General features: G+C 38.7%; 1 protein-coding gene across 1 annotated transcript; it reads left to right on the top strand.

The window, feature by feature from the left end:
- The first annotated feature begins 8,523 nt into the window (after positions 1 to 8,523).
- LOC108988156 (receptor-like protein kinase FERONIA) lies at positions 8,524 to 11,361 on the top strand. The gene has a single exon (XM_018961302.2). It carries the CDS (start codon positions 8,571 to 8,573, stop codon positions 11,160 to 11,162), a length of 2,592 nt encoding a protein of 863 aa, XP_018816847.1. The 5' UTR covers positions 8,524 to 8,570; the 3' UTR covers positions 11,163 to 11,361.
- The last annotated feature ends 1,655 nt before the right edge of the window (positions 11,362 to 13,016 follow it).

The raw sequence follows: 13,016 nt of genomic DNA, 5'->3' as shown, positions 1-13,016 counted from the left end.
TGATAGAATTAGGCTAAAATCAAATGTTTTGCCTTTTGTCTATTTCATTCAAGAGAGATTTTCACATGTTTCTTTCTAAAATTTCTTTTTCATATTTAGCAATTATACTGACCATATGTTAATTAATAATAAATTACTATTCGCCAACTATATTTTTCTTTCAAACCTAATAATTTTTTGGAGGTGAGAGAAATAACTCATAAAATATTCAATAGGTGGAGAATAGTAACCCTCCAAATATGTAGATTTACTTAGCTTGTAAGGAAAAAAAAAAGAGTTCTTCTACAGATCAGCCACTGTTCACAACTAATTCGTAGCACACCTTAGCTGGGTTTTTTTTTTTTTTTTTCTAAATGCTTGTTTTATCCCAACAAATACCTAATTTGAAATCTGAAGCACATCCCGCGCCTGTAGCACCCGCGTCGCCCAACACCTGTGTCAACTGCCCAGCACCACCCAGCTACAACCATCAGAAGGTCCAGCGCCACCCCGCGCCGCCCATCCCTCTGTCATGTGCTGCCCCTCGTTCCTCCTCTGTCGCCCCTCCAATTTACACATCCCACATCGCCCCAGCACCAACGTTGCGTCGCCTACCCAGCGCCACCCTGCAATATCCATCGCTCGGCCAAGCGACACCCACTAACTACTCTCGAAACATGTTTCGATCTTCGATCTCACAAGTGTTGGTTCATATATATTTACGTGGTTCTCGATTCTCAAAAGCAACGTTTGAAGTTGTAGATCTTAAAGTTAAGGTCTTTATGGTTTTATTTGTTTGAATCTTAGTTAAGTAGTTGGTATCTGAGCACAAATGTCGGGTTTGTAATTTGAGTTTTGTTTTTGTTTTTATGAGGATCTATTAGGCAAGGAGCACACAGAAAGAGATGAAAAGGAAGAAGGTCTTGATGAAATGCGTTTCCCCTGAAGTTGGATTTTGACAAGCAAATTCTTTCTTGGTATGATTTTTTGACCCCTTGTTGTGTTATGGTGTTCGGGTCATCACTGAATCTCATAAAGTTTAAAGAGCTTGCAAGCTGTAATATGCTCAATTTGGGTTATTTATTCTATGGTGATTACAATTGTAAGCTTGAATAACACTGTGGGGTTTATGAGTTCAAAACCTTGAAATGGTATACATTAAATGTCTTACTTCGTCTTTGGTCTTAAAATGAGTTATTTTATTGGCTAGGGTCCCTGCTTGTTAATTTGTATAGGTGAGAGGCTGAAGCGATTCTTTGAGGAAGGTCCTTTGACACATGAAGCCTAAACATGTATGAAAGTATATGGCTCTTTAATGGCATTGTTGATGCGAAGTAATGCTTAGGTGTTGAGACATGAATAATTGAGGAATCAAAGTTGGGTGTCCTGTATCATGTGTGATGAGGATTATCTGAAAACACTACGTTCCTAGCAACAGTAGGTTGATGGGAAGATTTTTCCATTTTCCTTTCCTCTTCTCCCTACTCCCTCACTCTCTCCTCTCCCTTATCTTCTCTTCTCCCATTTCCTTTCACGTCTCACGGTTCCCCGTCCTCTCTTCTCTCTCATTTTTCTTGTCATTCTCTTCCTTTCATCTGCTTTTCCTCCTCTCAACCCATTTATTCTTCTCCACCCACAATCCAGTTGCAGTCTGCGAAGGTAGGACCACGGTCGTCGCCATGGATCTGTAAGTTAAATACCCATGATTGCGATCATGGGTTTGCGAGCTTTATGACCCATAGTCACGACCACAGGTATGCAAGTTTTATTACCCAAGGTACTGATGGTTGGTATGTGGGGTTTATGAGCCACTGTTGTGGACATGGATGACGGTTATGACTGTGAATCTGTGTTTCTACTAAGATTTATGCACATATCTGAGACTTGTTGGTTTTATGCAATTTTTCTAATATATTTGCAATTTTGTGTAATTTGTTTTTTGTGAAAATGTGTTGTTGGACGGAGTGGCCGGATTGTGATGGTGTCAATTCACCTGTCTGGTGAGCGGATGCAGACGACTAGAGATATGAGCGGGAACAGGATGTGAGGGTTGATTTAGTCACCCCGCTCAGGCGGGCCTGAGCTGTAAGATGGGTGGCTAAGGGCCAGTAGCACACCTAGTGAAAACACAAAAATTAATCTATAGAAAAAAGCAGCAATCGGAGCATCTATCTACAATACACTGTAAATTTCAATTTATAATTATACTCATAATTTGAGCATTGTAACTATTTATGAGAACAAATTATTTCCAGCAGGTCATCATTGCTACTGCAAAGTTGATGTCGAATGTAGGCCTCTTGATCTAATGTTGGTTTTCCTCATAGACAGACAGTACTATTGGTGGTGTTAACTTATGTGCACGCACTACAAGAAAAACTCCCTTTTGTGGCGCTTAAATTCGTCGCCAATAACACCATAAATTGCTGCATGTACTTTTTTACAGTGAATTATGTTGCGCCGAAACTTCATCGCAATTGTTGACTCATTTAAAATATGGGCCAGCGAAACCAAAATTTTGTCGCGAATAATACTTAATTGCTGTGATTTTGTTCGCTGCAACTATTCAAAAAATATGCCGCAAATATCTTTGGGACTTTGTAAATAGCACTGCCAAATAGTTTTTGCAGCGTTTTTTATATCGTCGGTATTATGACAACGCCGTGAATAGATGCTTATTATTTGCATCGTGGACCAAAATTCGCTGCTATATGCTTTTTTCCCGTCGATCCAAAATCGCCGCAATGTTATTATGCGTCGATTTAATTCGCCGCAGTAGTGTTTTGCCAACGTTTTCAACTCTATCGCGGATTGGTCTGTGCGCATTTATTTTATTTGCGGCGAAACAGACTTCGACGCATAAGCAGTAGTTTCGGCGAAACATATCGCCGCAAAAATGTATTTTTCATTACTTTGTTTTTCACGTCAAAATGAAAATCGCTACAAAAAAAAAAAAAAAAAAATCCATATGCTGCCTCTTATTCTCAGCGACCTGGAAATCGCCGCGATTGGTATGTTCAACCCGTACCAATCCAGTATGCAAAATACACCAATTTTCCATAGGTACCTAATTTGATCATCCAACAAGTTCCAAATAGTACTTTCCAATACTTGTAGTTAACCATAAAAGCATATATATATATATATATATATATATATATATATATATACAAATTCAAATTTCCATCCACGCCAATACATCAGTACATCAACCCTATACACTGGCATATGGTGCATTAATGGAAGGCAATGAAGTACTACATCCATGGGAGCAGCTAATGTCTTTTACAAGCTCTAAAGTATAGATCAAACATCCACATTACAAATGTATCAGTTAAAACAAATATGAAAACAAAGTTTGCTTGAGACTTTCATCTGCAACTTCGCACATTGACATTTGATTTGCGATGCACCTGGTGATTGAGTGACAAAGATCCACCTTCAATGAACAGGGTTATCAAGTATGTAAGATCCCAGCGTTCTCCATTCACTGTGCAAAAGAAATTTTCAAGGTAAAAATCTCCAAAGTGACAATTCATCATCAAACATGTGGGCTGAAGAACAATACTTGAAATTTTCTGTTTGTAATTTATTTAAAACCTTTTTTTTCATTTAATTTTGGTTCTGATTCAACAACTTAATTACCAAACCATGCAAGACTAGGTCACCCAGAATGTAGCAACATACAGTACTGCTGCTACATTAGAACAAACTTAAAACAGCTAGCTAGCAAAGAACAGGACAAACAGGTGGAAATGAAGACTATGGTTAGGAAATTTTCATTTAAAATGATCTTCTATAGTATATATATTAGGTCAAAATCACCCATTCAGCTTAGTTAATTATTGTGTTTTAAATCTTAAAGGTAATCTATCATGACTTATATGAATGTAGGGTATATATTTACTGTATATATATTGTTAATCTAATTAACAAAAAATTAAAATGGAAGTATATATAGGTATTCATGCCTTTACTTTAAACTTAGTTAACCCTAGTAAACTAAGTTGCAACATAAAAAATGTTACATACCAGTTACGAAACAAGCTTATATACATAAATCGTTGAAAAATACTTGGAATACGATGTTCTTGAATTTGATGCCTGCTACTACATCAACTTAAAAACTATGCCACTGCATGTAAAAGCCTACCACATCATTAACACCTACATCAATTAAGGAAATGCATAAACAATGCATATTTTATAACTAAAATTTTTAGATCTTTGTCAATACATTAGTATCTATTTTTAGATATGCACTTACTTATAACTAAATTATTACCCAGAATGGCTTACCCTTCAAGAGTCAATCTAGCCAACTTTGTTCGAGCTCATGTCATGGCAAATTGAGCAAAGACAGCCTAGCTTTGTATCTACTTTGTCGGGTTCCTTGGTTTAGCCATTTTCAGTAGAATTTCCACATGTACATATAGCAACTTAAAACACCCCTAAATAAAATGGACAACCACACAGACAATTTATTGATTGAGTTAGCTAAAAAAAGAAGTTTTTGAAAAATGGAAAGTTCTTTCAAATCTAGAGCTCAATGATAGGGTCCGTTTGAGAAGTCAATACAACATTTTCCCTTTAGTTGCAAGGGATGCAAAGATAGAGGGAAGAGCCACCTTGAATTGAAAACTAATGAATGTATCTAAAGGACACTAGTAGTCACCCAAATATGAGTGGGTATCAAAGGGAACACCCCCGGCCCATGGATTCAATTATTCCATGGTCAGTTTTGTTATCTAATTATTTTCACTAAGAAAAATAATTAGATTTAAATAGTATCTACGTAGAATTTAAAGACATCTATCATCCTTGCCTTTACAGGTTGACTATCAATATGACAATATTATTATTATATATTATAAACTCTTTGGAACGGAAGCTCCATTCTCATGAAGGAAACAGCCACAAATTAACTAATGACACGTCAGCAATCATGCCAGATCAAGATGAAGTTTAATACATAATTCCTCCTATTTGGAATTATAAAAAATGGTCTTCCCCTCTCAAACACAATACCAAACACATGATCTTGTAGTACTACTTATTCCCTGAGAATGAGTAAAATTACATAATTTTGATCCACAAAAGCATCAAGCTGCATGGTTTCAACATCTTTTAAAGATCCTAACTACAGCTGTAATGTTTCAGCACATGCAAGTACTACTAGATGCCTAAGATTGCATGATTAATGAAAGGGACACAATCATGGACCATGGTTGGATGATCTCTCACAGAATATATAATTAGAGGTTTGTCCACATTAATTAAGTAGGTCAAAAACATAAAGAACTCCCAAGATGAATTCTTTGTTGCTTTTACTTTTTGTTCCCCCCAAGGAATATGGTTAAATCAGATTCGGGAAACACGTACTATCCCATTCATACCATGTACAAAACAATAATACGAGCATAAGACAAAAAATTAGATTTCACGTACCATCACGACATGATAACATGCACCACGAAGAAGATTACAAAATGAACCGATACCCATTGGTCTCTGCCGTAAGCCGACCCTTTCAGCATACCACGTACATACATCGTGTGTACAAACCTATACATTAATTAGCAACCAAATGTTGGTAAGCATTAGATTCACCCAGTCATAAGTATAGTGAAGGCGGTGGCGTAGATACTTACATGTTTAACTCGTGTAGTGAGTATGGCTAACATCATCTCATAAAGTTTGTTTATATTCTTAAATACGTATTTAAGAATATATCTTGGGCCAAAACATATACTTTCCCAACCTAGCTTGCTCCCACAAAACAATGTTGCGGTATAACCTCCCATTGGATATATATATATATATATATATATATATATATATATATATGTGTATATATATATATATATATATTTTTTCACTCCACCATCAGGTGTCACAAAAAGGCACCCAAAAATACCACACAAAACCTTCCCCACAAAACATCCACCCACAAAAAATCCACCCATTGAAAAATGTCCCTCAATGAGTCTCTCCAAGAGACTCAATGAGGGACGGGCACGCAGCGAAGATGGCCCTCAATATACGATCAGTTTTGTTTTGTTTCTCCATCATAGCCTGCATGTTTGCCTTCATTGACTCTATCTCACTCTTGGACGCTTCAGCATCTTTCTTATGTTTCTCAATCAAAGCTATATACTCTCTCTCTCGTGCCAATGAGCGTTGTCTTGTAGACTCTGGGATCACCATCTCTCCCAATCCTCGAGTATAACCTGAGCGATGCCCAAGTACGTCTTTGAAGACACCCGCTGCTGCTTCGTCAGTTCATTTATCTGGTTCTAGAGTATCCATCTTTCCTACCATATCTTTTTGCAATAGGACATAATGAACCGATTATGGACTTTAATGTCCTAATAGTGCATTTTTAAGATTGAATCTGATAAATATTGGAACAAACTGGTGATCATTTAACAAATAAGATTTATGGTAGCAAATACTCACATAAATTTCTTCGGTGGCAGGTGTCACGAATCTATCTTTCTTCTTGGACCAATGGGTTTCCTTGTAGAACTCCACCAAGTTTGCATTTTCAGCACGCTACATGAGTGTGGTTTGTGTGCACGAAACATATTCATGCAAATCTTATTAAGTTACATATGGCATCGATAGCTAATAAATCTAATAAATCAATATAAGCAAATGCATGCATAATAGTTATTGATCATATATGAGAGAAACATGAGTTTAGCATATTCCGTCCAAAAAAACTACCTCCTAAAGGAAACATACCAATTTAGTGTGTGTTTGACATTATATGAGCTTACAAAATGGGAAATGTATTGTGTGGATAATACTTTACTTCAAACCTTTTACCTTCTGTTCTAGCATCCTCACAAAAGATTTGCGACCTATCGTGTGGTTAATTTTTAGCATCTTTCTATTCTCCTGGTTTTTATTTGATATTTTTTGTCATCATAAACCATAAATTGTAACCCTTTAGTACATCGCAATAAATAAAATATTCAAGTTAGGGGAGTTATTACCCAACTTGTTTGGGTTTGGATTGAACACGGAAAATGCATACCTTGAAGGCCTCGCTACCCCATCGTTCACAGAGCTTAAACCATACCAACGGGCCCACCAAACTAGTCCCATTGGCCAATGCCTCGTCATGGCTGGCATATGACATATATATCTTATGCAGTTGGTGGTGAAAGGCATTAAATCGCTTCCGAAGCTGTTTAGTCACAGCCAACCGATGGTTCTCCAAGTCCCAATCTAATTCAAAGTCACCCTGCATAGCCCATTAAAATTTAGAGTAGTGAACACTCATGAATTTTATATAGTCTAAATTTTTAAAGATCAACTTCAAAGTACCAAATGTCGTCTTACCCGAACACGATCAATTTATTCATCCTTATGCTCTTGGGATACATCAGTCCATCTCGGGTAGCTCATGTTGCAATGATGTTTAATAATCCAGCTTAAACGTGTTGTAAACATGTTTGCATTATTGCAACATGGTGCTGTTTCTCCACTATTTATCTTCAACAATACTTTTCCATGCTTACGTAATTTTTCAAATTCAGTACACTTCGCCGACCCCCGTCCACGTCTCGTCTGTTCTTGGTTGGCTACAGGCACAGATGAGCCGTCATCACCTGGTTGACATAATAACAACAGAATTCCGTTAGGGGTCTCATTTGATTAAATCAATGTTACACAACTATGATAAAACAAAATAAAATAACCCAAGATCAAAGTCAACTATACCGAGTTGATTACTTTCAACAGGTTCCGGTTGTTCCCTCGGGGAGGGTTCTCTGTTTGCCTGAGTTTCCACCCTTGGGTTCACACAATAATGCTCCAATGGTTGGCTTGGAGGCTGCGTTGAATCATCTGAACTGGCCTCACCGATGCAGACACCACGTGGCCTGCGTGCACTACATTTGTATGGCACAAATTTCCTCGGACGAGTTCCTCGTACACTGGGAAGTGATCTACCTGGGCCTTGTATGCTTCTCATATCAGCTATTTTCGTCCACCTGAGATTCAACAATAGCAAACGTGAATAGACAATAATCTATGTACAAGAGATCTAACCACGGCAAGTCTGCAAGAAGATAATGCATTAAAGTAATTCATTGTGAAACTATATACATTAGTGCATGTATCCTCATTAATCTTGTATCCTCATTAAAGTTGAATAAAATATAATTATAATATTAATTTTTAATATTATTATTATTTGAAAATTTAAAAAAATTAAATTATTTTTTATATTTTTTATATAAATTTATAAAAATTATAATAATAAAATAAAATTAGATGAGATGGTTGATAGCCCTATCGATCCAAACCGAAGCAAGAGCCCAAGGTCTAATTTCTTAGAGGGCCGAAGCTTCGGGCAGTGCCGCCTATCTGGAAGTAGTTTTTAATCCTAGAAAATGCCTACAACTATTATTTGAATAATTTTATTTAAATATTTTATAGCACGTAAAATTAATCTTTTATGAATAATTTTTATCTCACGAGACAACAACCAGGCTAAAACTACTTTTTAAATAAATCATCATCCTCCACATAAGTTTCTCACATATAGTCGCGATAAGAAATAGCTCATCTCCAACCCCATGAAAACGTTCGCCCTCTACGTGTCCTTCCTCCATCTCCTTTTTGCCCACGCCGGCGCCGCTCAGCACAGCCCGCCACCATATCTTGCTCCCGACTATATTCTCCTCAACTGTGGCTCCTCCTCCACGAAATCAACCTCACCCGATGGCCGGAACTGGGAGGGCGATTCTCACTCAAAGTTCTCTCCCCACAATAATATTCAAACTACCTCCAATGCATCCACACCCACCGAACAAATCCCTTCTGTTGCCCAAGTTCCCTACATGACCGCACGCATCTTTCCCAACAACTTTACTTACTCCTTCCCTGTCTCTTCTGGCCTTAAGTTCGTTCGTCTTTACTTCTACCCCGCCACGTACGCCGCCGTCGATAAATCCAAGTCCTTCTTCTCCGTCACCGCCAATGATTTCACTCTCTTGAGAAACTTCAGTGCCTTCCTTACCATCTTGGCTCTGGAACCTCCCGCAGCCGTCGTTGTCAAAGAATTCATAATCCCCGTGTTGCGCACCCAGTGTCTCAACATAACCTTTATATCTCTTAACTCCTACGCCTTCATTAATGGCATAGAGGTCGTTTCTATTCCGGATAATCTATATATGAACAATGCCCATGGTACTGGAATCAAGTTTGTAGATTACAACACGCGCTTCTATTTCGATGGCACCACCGCTCTGGAGACCATGTATAGGCTAAACGTTGGGGGAAAGGATGTCTCGGGCGTCGAGGATACAGGAATGTTCCGATCATGGGTTGACGACTCGCCGTATGTGATTGGCCATTTCGGGATTACAATTTATGAACTGCCTAATGTCACCATACAGTATACGACGGAGATACCGTCCTACACTGCGCCGGAGATTGTGTACAAAACTTTTCGTTCAATGGGTAGAAATGTCACGGCCAACTTGAATTCCAACCTCACGTGGAACTTCACGGTGGACGCGGGGTTTAACTATCTCTTTAGGCTTCATTTCTGCGAAACCGTGCAAGAGGTTGTGTACAAGAACGACCGTGTTTTTGAAATATTCATCGATAATCAAACGGCGGAGACAGATGCAGATGTGATATCATGGACCGGCAGCACTGGAATTCCAGTGTACAAAGATTATATTATTTTAATCCCTAATGGAAACCAACGCAAACTAGATTTGTTGTTGGCGCTACATCCTAGTGTGCTTGAGAAACCACGATACGTGGATGCATTGTTGAACGGTGTGGAAATATTTAAGTTGAACCGATCGGACGGTTGTTTTGCTGGGCTCAACCTGGACGGAGTGGTGGTTCCCACATCCCCGGAAGGCAACGAAAAATTAACGGAAAGGAAAAAGAGGTTGCCATTGATAATCATTGTTATCGGAGGTGTCATTGGAGTCTTAATAGCTACTTCCGTTATTTGCATCTTCATTTTCCGGAGAAATACTAGGGTCAAGGACTCTGGTTCTCGTACCAGCGAGTCCAGGTCCTCGTGGGTCTCATTCCCCAAGGTACCTGGTTCCACAAACTCCCACGCTTCATCATTACAGTCGCACCATTGCCGTAACTTCTTGCTCGTTGAAATCAGAGTGGCCACGCGCAATTTCGACGAAAAGTTAGTCATTGGATCAGGAGGATTTGGTATCGTGTACAAAGGATATATTGACGGGGGCTCCACCACAGTTGCTATTAAACGGTTGAACGCATCTTCGAAGCAAGGGGTCCGTGAGTTCTGGACCGAGATCGAGCTGCTCTCCCAGCTCCGTCATGTCCATCTCGTGCCGTTGATCGGATATTGCGAAGACCAAGGTGAGATGATCCTCGTCTACGATTTCATGGCCCGTGGGACTCTCCGCGAGCATCTCCACAAAACAAAGAACCCACCTCTTCCATGGAAGCGGCGCCTCCAAATTTGCATCGGTGCCGCCCGTGGGCTGGAGTATCTTCACTGTGGTGCGAAGAACACGATCATACACCGTGACGTGAAGTCAACGAACATCCTGCTAGACGAGAAATGGGTGGCCAAGGTTTCGGATTTCGGGTTATCCAGATTGGGTCCCACCTGTACTCTTCAAAGCCACGTAAGCACAGTGGTGAGGGGTAGTTTCGGGTACGTGGACCCAGAATACTACCGACGGCAGAAACTGACCGTGAAGTCTGATGTGTACTCGTTTGGTGTGGTGTTACTCGAGATCCTTTGTGGTCGGCCAGCTGTGGTCCGAGGTCTACCCAAGGACCAAGTCAGCCTTGCGGAGTGGGGACGCAAATTCTATCGAAGTGGGACCCTTAGTGAAATCGTGGATACAAATGTGAAGGCCGAGATCGCACCTGCGTGTTTGAAAAAGTTTGGGGAGATTGTGGACCGTTGCTTGCGCTGTCAAGGAGAAGAACGGCCAAATATGAGCGACGTGTTGTGGGGTCTTGAGTTCGCATTGCAGCTCCAAGAATACGAAGACAACGCCGACAAGGAAATCAACGAGTTGAACATGGGCGGCCAAATTGGGGTCGTTGAGGGCTCTGCCGGGACCAGCACCTCTGATCCAGGTGGCGAGATATCTACCGTTGATGAGAACGATCTTTTCTCTGGTTCTGGTCAGCATGTATCAGACAATGCGTAGATCGTATTAGACAATGTGATTAGTATAGTTACTATTTTCTGCAACTGTTGTAATTGATACCTTAAAATAATCAAAGCCCAAGTTGTAAATGTACTCGTACACGAACTCAAGTCAATCATGTACCCTACTAGATTTCTCGTTTTACATTTTGTCAAAAAAAGCCCTCCTATAAAATTAAAGATATGTTTGTTTTGTAAAACATACAGAAGACTCACAAATTTATATGATTTGCCGTGATAATTATAGAACTTTTTGTTTCTATAAAATATATCGAGCATTTCACATTTAGTCATCCCTGATATGATTTTTATTTTTGTAAAATTTTTTTATGAAATTACATTCTTCATAAAATTTTATTTTTATAAAATCTCTTTGTAAAACTATAGTCTTCATTGAAGGGGATAAAATATTTCAACCCAAAATAAATTAAGTCCAATCCATCAAAAAGTCCAATTAAAAGACAACAAAATGAGAGATGAAGAAAAGAAAATGAATGACAAATGGACATGGTGTCAAGAATAAAAGAGAAGATGAGACATAAAGGAAGAGATAGAAGATAAAGAAGAGGAAATCAAACGATTTCAAGGGAGCTTCCAAACTTCAACTTACCTTGAAGCTTCTTTAACCTCACAACCAGAGCACCAATGACAGGGCAGCCACCATCAGAAGATAGGCATTTGATCTCCATTGTAAAGCGAGGATGAGAGATTGTGAGAGACTATAAAACAATCATATGATAGTGGATTCTCTCTCCCCAAACCCCCGTGGACATAAACATTATACTGAACCACATAAATTTGTGTGTTTTTGTCTTCTTTATCCTCTTTGCATTTATTTCTTGTTCACTATTATGGATATACGTATGGACGTCATATAGTTATATTAGACCACTGCCGGGGGTTTCGAAACACACCGGCTAAGGTATGAATCGCTACAGTGGACCGAGAATGACTCTTTCTACCATTCCGGTCTGTTATGCTAATTTTAGGCAAACACTCGTAAAATTAAATTTTATACCCTCCCATCTTCATTTGCCTTTGAAAGATTCTATTTTGTTTAATAAGCTAAACCATATAATATAGTTTTCAAATTATAAAATCATAAAACACAACCATTAATTCTTGCAGGTTGAAACTAAGTACAAACTGCTGACTTCAACCTAGATTTATTTTTCCGGTCCAAGTTCACATGTATTTCAGATGCATAAAGGAGACGCGTTTTGATCATTTCATGCGTATCGGATAATGAAAGAAAAAAAATATTATACTGCTTCAACTACAAGAAAATGGGTATGAACGTGAAGAATAAGGTTTACATTTTGAAGATTTACTGCCTGAAAAGTCTGCTGCCGACATATATCAATTTCCCACGAAATTAATCAACCCCGTAGACGAATTAGTTCGCTAAGGCAAATCCTATATTTTCAACAATTATTTTGGCCTTAACCGGCCACATGCATTTCCAGCAAGTTGATTCACCACAGAGAGAGAGAGAGAGAGAGAGAGAGAGGCTATTGCTTTCATGTGAGAGTGATGGAATGGCTACTTTATACTTTTCAGGCCTGGAGTTTGTAACGTTTTGAAACTTTCTTTTGGAAAAGCAGTGTTTAGTGGGATAAAAAAGACTTGAAAATTCATGAATGACCATCAAAATCAATGGAAAATAAAATCCAAAAGGTAAGAAAATAAGGTGTGGACGAGGAGGAGGCGTGGCTTGACTAATTAATACTTGGACATTAGAAATCAGGAATAAAATATGAATTTGGGCCTACTTTTGTCAATTTGTAAACAGAAAACGACAGTTCATGTTGATTTTCCATTTTAACATAAGAAAAAATAAAATCCAAAGAAATTA

Source organism: Juglans regia, chromosome 1 (assembly GCF_001411555.2).
Source record: "Juglans regia cultivar Chandler chromosome 1, Walnut 2.0, whole genome shotgun sequence".
In the NCBI taxonomy this organism is placed as follows: Eukaryota; Viridiplantae; Streptophyta; class Magnoliopsida; order Fagales; family Juglandaceae; genus Juglans; species Juglans regia.
This window is presented reverse-complemented; position numbering and strand designations above follow the sequence as displayed.